Source organism: Bos grunniens, chromosome 21 (genome assembly GCF_055505025.1).
Source record: "Bos grunniens cultivar Pamir isolate PY7600 chromosome 21, Bosgru_T2T1.0, whole genome shotgun sequence".
Lineage (NCBI taxonomy): Eukaryota > Metazoa > Chordata > Mammalia > Artiodactyla > Bovidae > Bos > Bos grunniens.
The window spans coordinates 15,556,120-15,569,382 of record NC_141185.1 but is presented as its reverse complement, the minus strand read 5'-3'; the positions used below and the strand labels follow the sequence as shown (position 1 = coordinate 15,569,382).

At 37.7% G+C, this 13,263-nt stretch overlaps 1 protein-coding gene and 1 long non-coding RNA gene across 10 annotated transcripts in view; one reads left to right on the top strand and one right to left on the bottom strand.

Annotated features, from left to right (window-relative positions):
- Positions 1-10,283, bottom strand: part of MIS18BP1 (MIS18 binding protein 1) — a 55,190-nt gene extending 44,907 nt beyond the window's left edge. For 5 of the 8 annotated variants that reach the window (XM_086363350.1, XM_086363351.1, XM_086363346.1 and 2 more), the window contains exons 1-4: positions 9,837-10,167; positions 4,119-4,741; positions 1,169-1,288; positions 533-999 (exon numbers count right to left, since the gene is read on the bottom strand). In XM_086363350.1, coding sequence (XP_086219476.1) covers positions 533-999; positions 1,169-1,288; positions 4,119-4,650 — 1,119 coding nt within the window. In that variant the 5' untranslated portion in view covers positions 4,651-4,741; positions 9,837-10,167. Of the gene's footprint in view, positions 1-532; positions 1,000-1,168; positions 1,289-4,118; positions 7,568-9,694 lie in introns of those variants that run through there. The other 3 variants (XM_086363347.1, XM_086363349.1, XM_086363348.1) reach the window with 3 other exon arrangements.
- LOC147349165 (uncharacterized) overlaps positions 10,078-13,263 on the top strand; it is a 50,301-nt gene continuing 47,115 nt past the window's right edge. For both annotated transcript variants that reach the window (XR_015149492.1, XR_015149491.1), the window contains exon 1: positions 10,078-10,356. This is a non-coding gene — a long non-coding RNA (uncharacterized LOC147349165). The remainder of the gene's footprint in view (positions 10,357-13,263) is intronic.

Genomic DNA, 13,263 nt, shown 5'->3' with positions numbered 1-13,263 from the left:
TAGAGCATTTATTTTTTGAAAAGTTGATTTGGAGTTGCATTCAATTTCCTATAAACTATAAAGGTGATTGCTAGTAACCTGTATTTAGTATTCTATTCCAAAGCAAACATCTGAACAGCTCCTCTATCCATGAGATTCTCCAGGCAAGAATACTGGAGTGGGTTGCCATTTCCTACTCCAGTGTTACAACAGTAAAACTTCTAAAATCTTTAGATGCTGTAATTCCTTTCTCTTTTAATTGCTCTGTTAATAGAACACCAAGAATCAGGAAAAAAAAAATTTAAGAACAAGAATACCTCAGTATTCATCCCCAAAGGGAGCTGAAGACTATGCAACTAGTATTAGAGCAAAATAAGACTTCACGCCTGGGTCTTCTTACTTTATCCACTGTTCATTTCACTAGGCCACACTGCCTCTACACTAAATATTAACAAAGACCCAAAATGAACCTGTTAATGAGAGAGCAAAAGAGCTTATGCACTTTAAGAATGAGGGTGAAAACAGTATTTATCTGCCTTAAAAGTTTTCCTACCTTAATATTAACTCCATTTGTAATAGTTTGGCTTATACTTGGAGAAAGGGTCCAGGCATTTCTTTTTGATCTCTGAGGTATTGTTATATGAAACTGTGGAGTTGCAAGCACGATTTTACAAGTATCATTCATGGAACCTGGAAAATCAGTCTCTCTGTGCATTGTTATCTCATTTCCTTCCTTAATTTCCTGCTTTGAAGTGCCTTCTGTTGTAGTCTTACTATCACCAGAAACCAGTAATTGACCACCATTCTCAACATCAGGACCACAAAGAGTCGCAACAGTGGTATTTGGGGACTTTTCACAGGTAGAATCAGTGTCTTCTAAAACAAATGTGTCCTTTTTGGATTTATTGGTTGCAACTGTGTTCTCCTTTGAGTGAAGAATGTGTCTAGCCAGCTGAGCTCTAGTTAGTGCCCTGTTTGCAGTTGCAACATTTTTATGTTCTTGGTTCAGAACTGGAAGCTCTGCAAAAAAATACAAAACCAAACAAAATTTACAGATGGATAATATGAAATGAAAAGAGAACAACAGAAAAATTTTAAACTTTTAATTGCCTACACAGGGAAAATAATTATCTAGAACATTTAACCATACATTCAAATAACAAACTAAAAACAAAACAAAGCACTTTACCATAAGTTAAATTGTGCAGAGGCACCTTCTTTTCCTGCTGATATGTAATCTTTTGCTTGACTGGCACAAAAATATTATTTGATGATTCCAGAGGAACTTCTTGGACTGAGGTTGAGTTTTCTTTTTTTAAAGAAAGAAGTTGTATTAGTCAATAAGAGAAAAAAATGCCTTTAAAAATCTTGGAATAAAGACTTAAATTCAGTAATGATCAGACCAACAGAGTATACTTTAACATATGACAGTTACATTAAGTTTTTGCCCTTTATTATTCTCATATCTTCAATGCATTCTCTATACCTGTATTATGCTGAGAAAGAATTTTTAAAAAACTTCTCCACATTACCTGCCAGCTCTAGACACAAGTATACTACTGGACTTAGAAGCCTAGAGATCTAAAATAAAATTCTGGTGCTGCCACAAATCAGGTATGTATATGTCAAGGTCATATATCAAGTGCCATCCTGTCTTGAAAATTCTGTTTGCTTCTGGTTGCTGGAAATTTCTAAAATGTGGACGAACAGTTGTAACAGATTTAAAAATCAAAATGTTGAGATTCAGTAGCAAACTAAGTCATAATTTATACTTCTTTGACATCCCTTTAGCAGGTCTTCAAAGACATAAATTTGGTAGGCTTAATCACTAGACAAACAGGAACTAATAGCATTGCTTATATTTTATTCTGCTTTACATCCTAGATAGTTAAAGTTTCGTATCTTGAATATAGAAATGAGTTTCTTTCACATAAAAGGGGAAGGTAATAGACTTAAAATTTGTACCAGAGAAGGAAAAACTGAATTATATGTTTAATTTCAAATATTATACTTGAAAAAACTGGTAGTGATTATACTTTAATATGTATGTTGCTTTGGCCTTAGAAACCTCAATATAAAGATTTTATTATAATGACATGTCATAAAAGATAAGTTTCTATTTCTTTAAATCATTCTACTAGAAATGGCAGGGCAATGCAGTAGAGATGAGTAGATAATTCAGTCATATACAACATGGTACAGAACACAGGCCATTATTTCAGTTCAGGGATCCATGTAGGGACTCTCCAAAAGATCTCTGAAATTATACACAAAATCTGTGTTTGTATATATGTGTATTTTCTAGGAAGTCAGCAGATTCTCAAAGCAGTTATTTCTTCCTCTCTAATCCCAGTTTACATATAAAACATGCTATAATGTACATTATTTCTCTTGCTTCTCCCTTTTCTCTTAGACTGTATGAGATTATTTGTATATTCCCCTACCTCCATCCTAAACTCCCTTAGAAAACTGCTTTTGTGTCAAAATACATCACTGTCTTTGAAATGCAACAATATACCCACAATCTATTATGTAGCAGTTAAGAGCATGAGCTTTCTAACAGATATCTGTATTTAATTCTCAGCTTATCACTTACTACCTGTGAGACACACAGCAGATGTTAATTTATTTAAAATCTCCATTTCCTAGACTATATTAAATGAGCATAAATCCATAGTGTTTGCTGAAAGGAGCAAATGAGATAATGCACGTAAAGTATCTTTATCAATTACTGGCTTCTGAAGTTACCATTCTGGTTTTTCTTCCTCATCTTCTCAGTGGCTTTCACTACTTTCTGCTCTTTATTCTAACTTCTAAATTTCAGAGTGACCCACAACTTATCCTTAAATGTTTTCTCTGAAAACATTTCAATATACACAGTTTTTTCAAGTATAATATACTTACTCCTTGATGATCCCATCTAATCTTATAGCTTTAAATACCATTTAGGTGCTAAGAATTCCGAATGTATTTCTCAGGTAGGCCACTTCCCTAAATTCCAACTAATTTTTTTCAACAGCCTAATTCACATCTACACTTCAATTTTTAACAGACATATCAAAATTGACATGACAAGAAACATAATTACTGAGTCCTCAAAACTATTCCACCTCTGTCTGCCCCACTTCAGTTAAATTGCTCCATCCTTCCAGTTGCTTGAGCAAAAAAAACCTCGAAACCAAACAAATCACCCAGGTCATGCTTTATAACTCTCTTATATTCCACACTCCCATCTCTCAACATTTATGTGCAGGGACGTCCTTGGTGGTCCAGTGGCTAAGATTCCACGCACTCCCAACGCAGGGGGCCTGGGTTTGATCCCTGCTCAGGGAACTAGATCCCACATGCCACAACTAAAAGATCACATGTGCCACAATTAAGACCCTGTGCAGCCAAATAAATAAATATTAAAACAAATTAACAACCCCCCTCCCCCCTCCAAAACCAAAATCTATATGGAATTCAGCACTCTTTATTATCTCCACTGCCACCTGACCAAGCCAATGCCATCTCTCACCTGGAATACTAAAATAACTATTGCAAATTAACAGCTAGAGTGATACTTTTAAAATTTAAGTCAGACTGTGACATTCCTCTGCTCAAAACCCTCTAGTGGCTCCTTAATCTGCTCACAATAAAAACCCAAATCCTTATATTTACCTATAAGGCCCTAATAGGACCCTCCTAAAAGACACGTTATCTGACCCTCTCCTAACTTATCCCCTCCTCCCCAGCTGCCCACTCACTCCTTGGTTATCTCCTAGCTAGTCTGCATGCTTCTATCTCAGGGCACTTGTACCAGCCGCAAGATATCTATCTGTATCTGTCACTTCCTTATGTTTTTTTGGCTCAAATACCACCTTCTCATTGAAACACTGACCACCCCATGAAAATTTAAAACCTGCTCCAACTCTCCCCATCATGCGTACTCTGCTTTCTCTTTCCAGATCATTTCTATTATATTCTATAAAATACTTATTTAATGATCCGTCTGCCACCACCTGAATGTAAACTAGCTTCGTGAGGACAGAGATTTTTGTTCATTTTGCTCACTGCTGTTCCCTGAGTACCTAAAAGCGTCAGACACAATAAACACTAAACACGTTACAGCTTTTTAACCAACACATAATAAAACTAACCTCTTAGTGAACGGTTTTCTGGCTGGAATGATCTGTTGTTTTCCTTTTCTTCACAGAGGTAGGTATGCTGTAATATTCTTTCCTCAGCTCCATTAGGAGCGAAACTTTCATTTTGTGTTGGTTCCAAAAAACTGTTTCTTGATGCTTGTTCTTGCTTGTTGCGTAGTACTTTTTCTTTCATTCTTTGAAATATTTTTCCTGGTGATTCATAGCTTTCTTTATTTTTAAATTCATCCTTGTTGGGTTTTATAGCACTGATATCAAGAGAACTGTTAGAGGTGGTAGCCTCTGCTAGCAAGGTAGACTGCAATACATTTTTATTATTAAAAACTGCCATTTCTACAAACTGACTCTTTTTATGATTATTCAGTTTTAAAGAGGATATCTGATATTTCACCAAATCTTTTACAGGAGTAAGTGTGCCTGAAGGAATGCTGTCAAAAAAGATCGCGTGCATGGGCACATTTCTCCTTTGAGAAGATGTCTCTGAAGACAGGTGAATTCCTGGGTGTTTCAAAGATGTTGCAATCATCTTGATAAACAGAAGCAACAAATTCCCTCTAACAGAAAATTCACTTAAACACAATTTTCAGGATAGACCTTCGGCAGGGGGCCAGAGGAACCTGCAGTTCAACGTGAAATCAACTTTTATCATGCTTCCGTGCAGAAAAAAACAACACTGGATAATCTATACCTCACAAAGCAGACCAAGATTTTATATTTTTGTTAAAGTTTCATTTATTATTTTTTAGTGATAAAACAGTTTGGTTTTTAAATTTATTCTCTGTTAAAAAGCAGCTTCCACCAAGTCTTCTACTTCATCACTCTAAGAGCAGAATTTTGAATATTTGTTTTTGAAATTTACTTGAACCTCAAGTCCTGGAGGTTCCAATCTAATATTTGCATCAAAAAACATTAAATGACAGCTGCACATGGCAATAAATTAAGTTATGAAAAGATTAAATTTCACAAATATGGTTTTTCCTTTTAGGAACTTAAATTTTAAGGCAGCAGCTACATGACATATCCTAATGAAGGTTAAAAATCCATTCAATTTTTAAGTTAATAATCTCCAATCCTGATTTCTGTTATGCTGCAGAACTTTTTAATATGAAATTTTACGTAAAAAAAAAAAAGACCTGAAATCAAAAGTAAATTATATTCATTATAATTTTCTAAACATTTACTGCTGCTTAGAATTTTTAGAGGAAATCATGTACTTGGGCACACACAGTCTTAGACTTGTTTTAGCTTGTTTCTTACATATAAATTTTATTTCCCACACCTAGAAATTTCTAGGTGATGAAACATACAGTTGCATGTATGTTTCATCTGCTATACCTGGTAAATTAATGCAATATTTTAACCTAAAGGAGCTTAGAACTTATAAGTCTAGATTTACAGCATCTCTTATCACTGAATTTATAACTATTCCAATCAGTCTTTGATCACATAAACATAAGAAATGTGTTTCAGAAAATATAAATTCATTCAGACCAAAGACATGAAGTATCTTTATCTACAGTAACTTCTGCGAGAAATAAATATACAAGTTAAAAATGCATATACAAACTACCATTTTATTTGATATTTTATAAGAGAAAAAAAGGAAATATTCCTCAATAACAAGAGCTGACAAAGATACCCAGTATCTTAGGAATGACACAAAACCCAAGAATTCAGCGAATATGTATTAGCGCATATATTCATGCATTTGGCAAGACATTAATGACAGGAATCCTGTGCTTGGAGTTACAGTGCTCACTGGCCATTCAGTTTACATTCTCAAAACCAAAAATGAATAAACTGGGACAACTGCATGGAGAGAGGGCAAAGTATGCACAGGTTTACACGATCTCATTTCTTTAGAACCTAATGAAATGCTCAACAGTAAGTATAAACTGCTAATAAGTTAGCAGAAATAAGAACAGACCAATCTGTAGTACAATAGTTTCTCCTCTCCCCCAGCCACCTTCTCCCAGGGAGATACATTCCAAGACCACCAGTCAATGCCTGAAATTATGGATAGTGCCAGAGCCTATATAGACTATGTTTTTCCCTTTACATACATACCTATGGTAAAGTTTAATTTGTAAATCAGGCACAGTAAGAAATTAACAATAGCAAAACAATTATAACAATATACTGTAATAAAAGTTATGTGAATGTCACCTCACTCAAAACACAAATTCAATGCCTTTTCCACTTCACTAAGCATTTATCATGCACGGTGGCTGTAACTTTTGCAGTTTTGGGGGTCAAAAGCAAAACCTGCATGCATTTCTTTTTCCTTCTTCACAAATAGACTCATTTTTATCCAGACCTTAGCAATCTCAGCATACGATTTTTTTCCTCATTAAGTCAAGAGCTTTCACCTTTTCACTTAAAGGAAGCACTTTACAACTTTTCTTTGGCATACCCAAATTGCCAGCAGCACTACTCTTGTGATTTAGGACAATTATTAAGTAAAATTAGGGTTACCTGAACACAAGCACAATGATACTTCAACAGTCCATCTGATAACTGAGAGGACTGCTAAGTGACTAGTGCATGGGATATGCTGGACAAAGGGGTGATTAACATTCCTAGAAGGATGCTACTAGGAAAAGCATGCAATTTATTTATTTTTAATTGTTTTTATTGGCATATACTTGCCTTACAAAGTTGTATTAGTTTCTGCCAAGTGAATCAGTTATACATATACATATATTCATTCTTTTTTAGATTTCCTTTCTATTTAGGTTCCTTCTAGGACTGGAGAAGACAAGGTGAATTCTAAAATGGTGTGCTTGTGCCTTCATTAAATGCTTCAAACTATTTGAAAAATCTAATACTTAAAATTTACTCTGAAAACTGACATGCTGATATACTAGGAAAAATTGCTATTTATTCAAAATAAAGACTCGGGCATGGGAAAACTAGCTATGAGTATGAAAAAGTAGCTATGAGTATCTAGAGTATCTAGAAAGCTAAACAACTGTTATCATGGATATAATACTGAATTAAGACATAAAAAGTTCTAGGAATTTACTGTTACGGTAGTAATATTAATAATAATTCTAATGGAATGGTCAAAACTCCCAAGGCACACTAACCAACACTGGGAGATAGAGTTGGGAAAAAATGAGAGGAATAGTAAGTTAACTGACAAATGATATACTTGGAAAAAAGTGCAGCACACAATATATTGAGCTGGCCAAAGAATTTGTTTGGTTTTTCCCATAAGGTGGTTCTAGTAGAGCTTATTTGTCTTTAACTTTATTCAAAACAGTTCTGTCAGATTGTATTGTGACAGCTGTCATTCACAATGCATTAAAAAAAAAAGATTAGTGAACTTGTGTGTAGCCATTTTAATATTAAAACTGGAAGAAAAAGGTCATATTTTTGGCATATTATGCTTTATTATTTCAAGAAGGGTGGAAACACAACTGAACTGCAAAAAAAAAAAAGATTTGTGCAGTGTATGGAGAAGCTACTGTGACTGATCAAACATCAACCCTATCAAAAGTGGTTTGCAAAATTTTGCGCTGGAGATTTCTTGCGGGACAATGCCCCCTGGTGCAATAATCATTTGAAGTGGATAGCGACCAAATTAAGACATTAATTGAGAACAATCAACATTATGCCATGTGGGAGATAGCCGACATACTCAAAATACCCAAATCAAGCACTGAAAATCTTTTGCACCAGTTTGGTTATGTTAATCCCTTTGATGTTTGGGTTCCACATAAGTTCCACATAATACACTTGACTGTATTTCTGCATGTGATTCTCTGCTGAACTGTAACAAAAACATTCCATTTTTAAAACAAATTGTGACGTGTGATGAAAAATGAATACTGTACAATAATGTGGAATGGAAGAGATCATGGGGCAAGTGAAATGAACCACCACCAACCATACCAAAGGCTAGTCTTTGTCCAAAGGTGATGTGTATGTGGTGGGATTGGAAAGGAGTCCCCTATTACGAGCTCAAAGAACTGCTCCCAATTAGACCAACTAAAACCAGCACTTAACAAAAAGCGTCAGGAATTAGTCAACAGAAAACACATACTCTTCCATCAGGGTAACACAAGCCTCTGTGTTTCTTTGATGGCCAGGCAAAAACTGTTAACAACTTGTCTGGGAAGTTCTGATTCATTTGCCATATTCACCAGACACTGCATCTTCAAATTCCCATTTATTTCAGTCTTTACAAAATTCTCTTAATGAAAAAAATTTCAGTCTCCTGGAGGACTATAAATGGCACGTGGAAGAGTTCTTTGCTCAAAAAGATAAAAAGTTTTGGGAAGATGGAATTATGAAGTTGCCTGAAAAATGGCAGAAGGTAGTGGAATAAAACAGTGAATATGCTGTTCAATAAAATTCTTGGTGAAAATGAAAAAGGTCTTTCATTTATAAAAACCAAAGGAACTTTTTGGCCAAACATTCAAAGAAACCAAATGAATCAATTTAAAGAAATGATCAACATTAAAAATGGCCAAAGGACATGAAAGGCATTTAATAGAATACAAATGGCCCATAAATGAGTCAAAATGACCCTCTATTTTACTAATAAATGAAGAAATGCAAATTAAAACAGTGAGACTTATGTTTATCAGATTGGTAAAGGTTAATTTCAAAATATAGGTGTGCATGCCATTGATCAATAAATTCCACTTAAAATTTTTCTTACATCCACATAAGAATGCAAATACATGTGGTAATAATATTCAACATCTACTGCATCTATGTCAGACACTACTTAATCTTAGAGCAATTCATAAGAGTTAAGTACTGTTATTATCCCCATTTTGAAGATGAGAAAACTAAGGCATAAAGTGGTTAAATAACCAGTCCAAGGTCCCACTGACAAGAGCAGGACCGCAGTCTATCTGATTTCAAAGCCTAAGTTCTTAAACAGGCCCTATACAAGTATGTTCACGGAAGTACTAAACTAATTAGAAACAATCTAGATGGCTACCAAAATTCCGCTGTCCACTAAAGCACCGGGCTAACTAGAAACAACCTAGACGTCTATCAATATGGGACAAAATTCTGCTTTTGTCATCCATATAACTGAATTCTATGTATTCAATAAAAAAATATACATACAGACACACACATACACACTCTGACGTAGAAAGTAGCTGGAATATACTAAATTTAAAAAGCAGCAGAACAGGACGTACAATTGAATTTCTGTTTAAAAAAAAAAAGTATACGCAAAGGGGGAAAATATCTGGAATTAAGATATTGTTAAAATTGTAAATAGCACTTATCTTTGTAGAGAGGGATGAAGGGGCCTCCCGTTTCCTAAATAATTTTATTTACATCAGAAAATGTTTGCAATATGTAATTTTAACTAGAAGAAACACAAGCTAGATGGACAAATTGTTTCTTTAGCTCTGTGGATCCTGGGTTCCAAGATGAAGAATCGGACAGTGACGCACACGATATTCCTACTTGGTAATCTAATTTTTTTTTCTAGAAGTGATTTTAGAACAAAAGCCTAGAGCGCTCACCACTGAAACGAAATCAGAGGGAAAGAGGTCTGCTCTCTTGATAAATACAGTAGACACGCAACAAATACACACCGAACGAAAGAGTGGTCGTGATACCGCAGCCAAAGACAGAAACGTACAAAAAGTCCGAGAGAGCCCAGAAAGCTGAAGCGCTGGGACTCGCGGCGCCAGAGGGACCGGAGGCAGAAGCTAGGGTAGAGGGTCGGGGCCGTACCTTGGGTGAAGAGCCTGGCCGGGCGAGACGGCAGCAGTCTGGGCTCGGCTTCGGGGCAGCGGAGAACCTGGGCGCCCTAAGATCGCGCCTCTGGCCCAAGTCGGCCCCACCCCTGAGCGGCCGAACCCCAGAGGATGCTCACCTTCTCCGCGAGATTCCCTAACAAGAGAACTATTAGGGAATTCAAATTTGAAGAGCCCGCCCTCCCAGCCAGCTCGGGATTGGCGCGCTCAGGAATTGCGTCACCGTGCGTCTCACTGGGACCCGGAAGCCTGGGGGCGCTTCCCGCTCCGCGTGGGCAATGCTGTTTCCACAAAAACTGAGTAACCCCAAGCTGCGACAGGTACCGGGCAGGCAACTCTAGTCGTCCTTGGACTTTGTTTCTTCTTCAGAGGAGCGCCAGCTACGCGTTTCGCGGCTCTTCCCGAAATGCTCTGCGGCAGGAAGGCCTACGTCAGACGCGCTACTGCGCATTTTAAAAGTTTGGTCCTTCTCGCTACTCTTTCTCTGTGTGAGAACGGTAATAGCTTTTGGTTATTTGTTGCTTTCAAGCGTGAGGAATTAGCTTTCTGTATATGTTTAAGAGAGCTTTTAAGTTTTCTCTGGCCGTCAGATATTTGAGGCCGAGAAGGAACGTTTTGTTCTTGAGGGGATAGTGAACTAAATGCAAAGTAATAGTTGCAATAGTTAAACTTTTTAACCTAATCATCTCGAACCCTAAAAGCATTCAGCTTGACTGCTAGGTTGCGATGCAGTTTGTTACAGTCGCGTTCAGACATAGCCCTGCTTCCTTAGGCTCAGCGCCCCGGCACGACGCGTTGCGGGCTGGAAACTGTGTAGAATCCCTTGTTTCAGTCTTGGAGGGGGAGGTGCCAGAGGAGTAACTCGAGTTTTCAGCCTTAAATCCGTTCCACCTCCCGTCCTGCGTGTTCTCTCCATGGACTCCGCCCCCCTCCCCACCAAGTCAACATTTAGGACAGGAGAGTTTGGTTTTTGCCTCATCCAAGAAAATTCTCAACATCCTAAGAATCATGTATCGCATTTGTCCATAAGACCGGACGGGAAATAGTTGTTATGGGTTAATTTTTTAAAGTCACGTTTGAGATTCCCTCTAAATCATGTATCCATAAATCTTGTGCTCATCGAATATTCAGAATCTAAAATACACTTTTAAAACATCGAATGAATGCAAGTAAGGAAAAGAAACCAGTTGGGGGTGGGAGGAGAGAAGCAGGTCTGCACAGAAATTTCTGACTGTGCAGCATAATGAGAACATGGCTGGACATGGATTTGCACCAAATTTATAGGAAAAACAGGGTGGCGCTAGTGGTAAAGAACCCGCCTGCCAATTCAGGAGATGTGAGAAACGTGGGTTCAATCTCTGGGTTGGGAAGATACCTTGGAGGAGGGCATGGCAGCCCACTCCAGTATTCATGGCTGGAAAACTGCATGGACAGAGGCGCTTGGTGGTATAGTCCGTGAGGTCTCAAAGAGTTGGACACAACTGAAGGGACTTGGCAGGCAACCCAAACTTGAAATATATGTGTAGTGAAATCTATGAAATACACTTTGTGGGATAGAGGGACTTTGAAAAGACGGGCATTCATATTTAAAAACATCTGAAATAGAGGCATGAACGGTTTCTGTTCCTGATGATGTAGGTAACCATGGCTCACACTTTCAGCTAAAGCAGGAACCTTTAAATATTAAGGGCAGACACTCAGAATTACAGACTTTAATTTTTTAAATTAGCCACTTCTCTTTGAGAAGTAAGTAGGATCTAGCATGCTCCAGGGTGAGCAGCAACAAGAAATTACGTAAGTGACTAATAATTTTCCAAGGAAGTCTGAATAACACTTTGTGGATAAAAGTGCAGTGAGAAGGTATATAGGCCACGGGACAACCTTCATCTGTCCAATGGAGCATCAACATGCTGCCTTCGATGTATCCTCTTAAGTTTGTGTTTGCAAGGATAGGTGGGCTCTTTATGGTCAGAGCAAGGCACCTGGGATGATCTGTCCTCAATCTGTAATACCTGGACCCACTTAGGGTCTAAAACACAGACATAGTAAGAAAGGAGGGAATTCTTATGTTGTGTGGAAATTGCGGTCAAGAGATCTGTATCTGCTTAGTCTGGAAGAATATTCCCAGAACCATGCTAATATACTATGGTCCAGTTGTATACTAATTGACCAAATAGCATTTTGAGAAGAATTAGAAAAAAGACACTCTTTCATCAAGGCCAAGGATAATTTTGCACTCCAGGGGACATTTGGCAATGTCTGGAAATATAATGTCATAACTTAGAAGGGTGCCACTGGCAGAAATGCAACTAAACATCCTATGGTGCATAGGACAGCTCTTCCACTACAAAGGATTCTTAAATCTAAAATGTCAATAGTGCCAAGTTGATAAATCCTACATTTGGAAGATGTAGCCCTGAATTAGGATTTTAGTTTCTTCTCTCTCAACTGTGTTCCCAGTGTAAGTAAGACACAACAGTGCTTTTAGTCTCTGTCTCCTGTGTCCCAGTGTAAGACACAACAGTGCTTTTAGTCTCTCTCTCCTGTGTACCCAGTGTAAGACACAACAGTGCTTTTAGTCTCTCTCTCCTGTGTCCCAGTGTAAGACACAACAGTGCTTTTAGTCTCTCTCAACTGTGTTCCCAGTGTAAGACACAACAGTGCTTTTAGTCTCTCTCCTGTGTTCCCAGTGTAAGACACAACTATGCAACTACTGCTATTTTGTGGACTGAAAGGAGGGATGAAGACTGAGTCAACAGGGAGGTTATCCAGGCTTCTTAGAGGAGGACCCTTCAGAAAAAAAGACTGCCAAGGAGATTGTTATGTGATTGATAGAGACAACACACAAACACATAAACATACCATTACAAATTGTAATAAATGTTATGATGATGTACGAGTTTTGTAGGAAGCTGATGGTAAGATGGAGTACAAGAGACTTATTGGAAGATAAAGCCTGTGAAAGTTTAAGGGGGAGGAAAAAGAAATGGGCCTGGAAAATCATCAAGCTTTGATGCAGATCAGACATTTGTGAAAGAAAAAGGGAGAAGGAGGTAGAACTGGGCAAAGGGAGCTAAAGAGTGCAATACAGATTGACAAAGTGTTGGCTAACACAATCGGGAGTTTTGGGGTAACCTATCAGAGGAGATCTCCGGTGGGCCAAAATGGGCAGGCCCTGAACTCCATGATGTTGGCCATGGGAAGAACACACTTTGGCTCAAAGGCTTAATTTTTTTTAAAACTCAGATATAATTAACATAATGTTATATTAGTATATAAAAGATTGAGGGCAGAAGAAGAGGGCATCAGAGGATGAGATGGCTGGATGGCATCACCATTGCCATGGACATGAACTTGGGCAAACTTCAGGAGATGGTGAGGGACAGAGAGGCCTGGCATGCTGC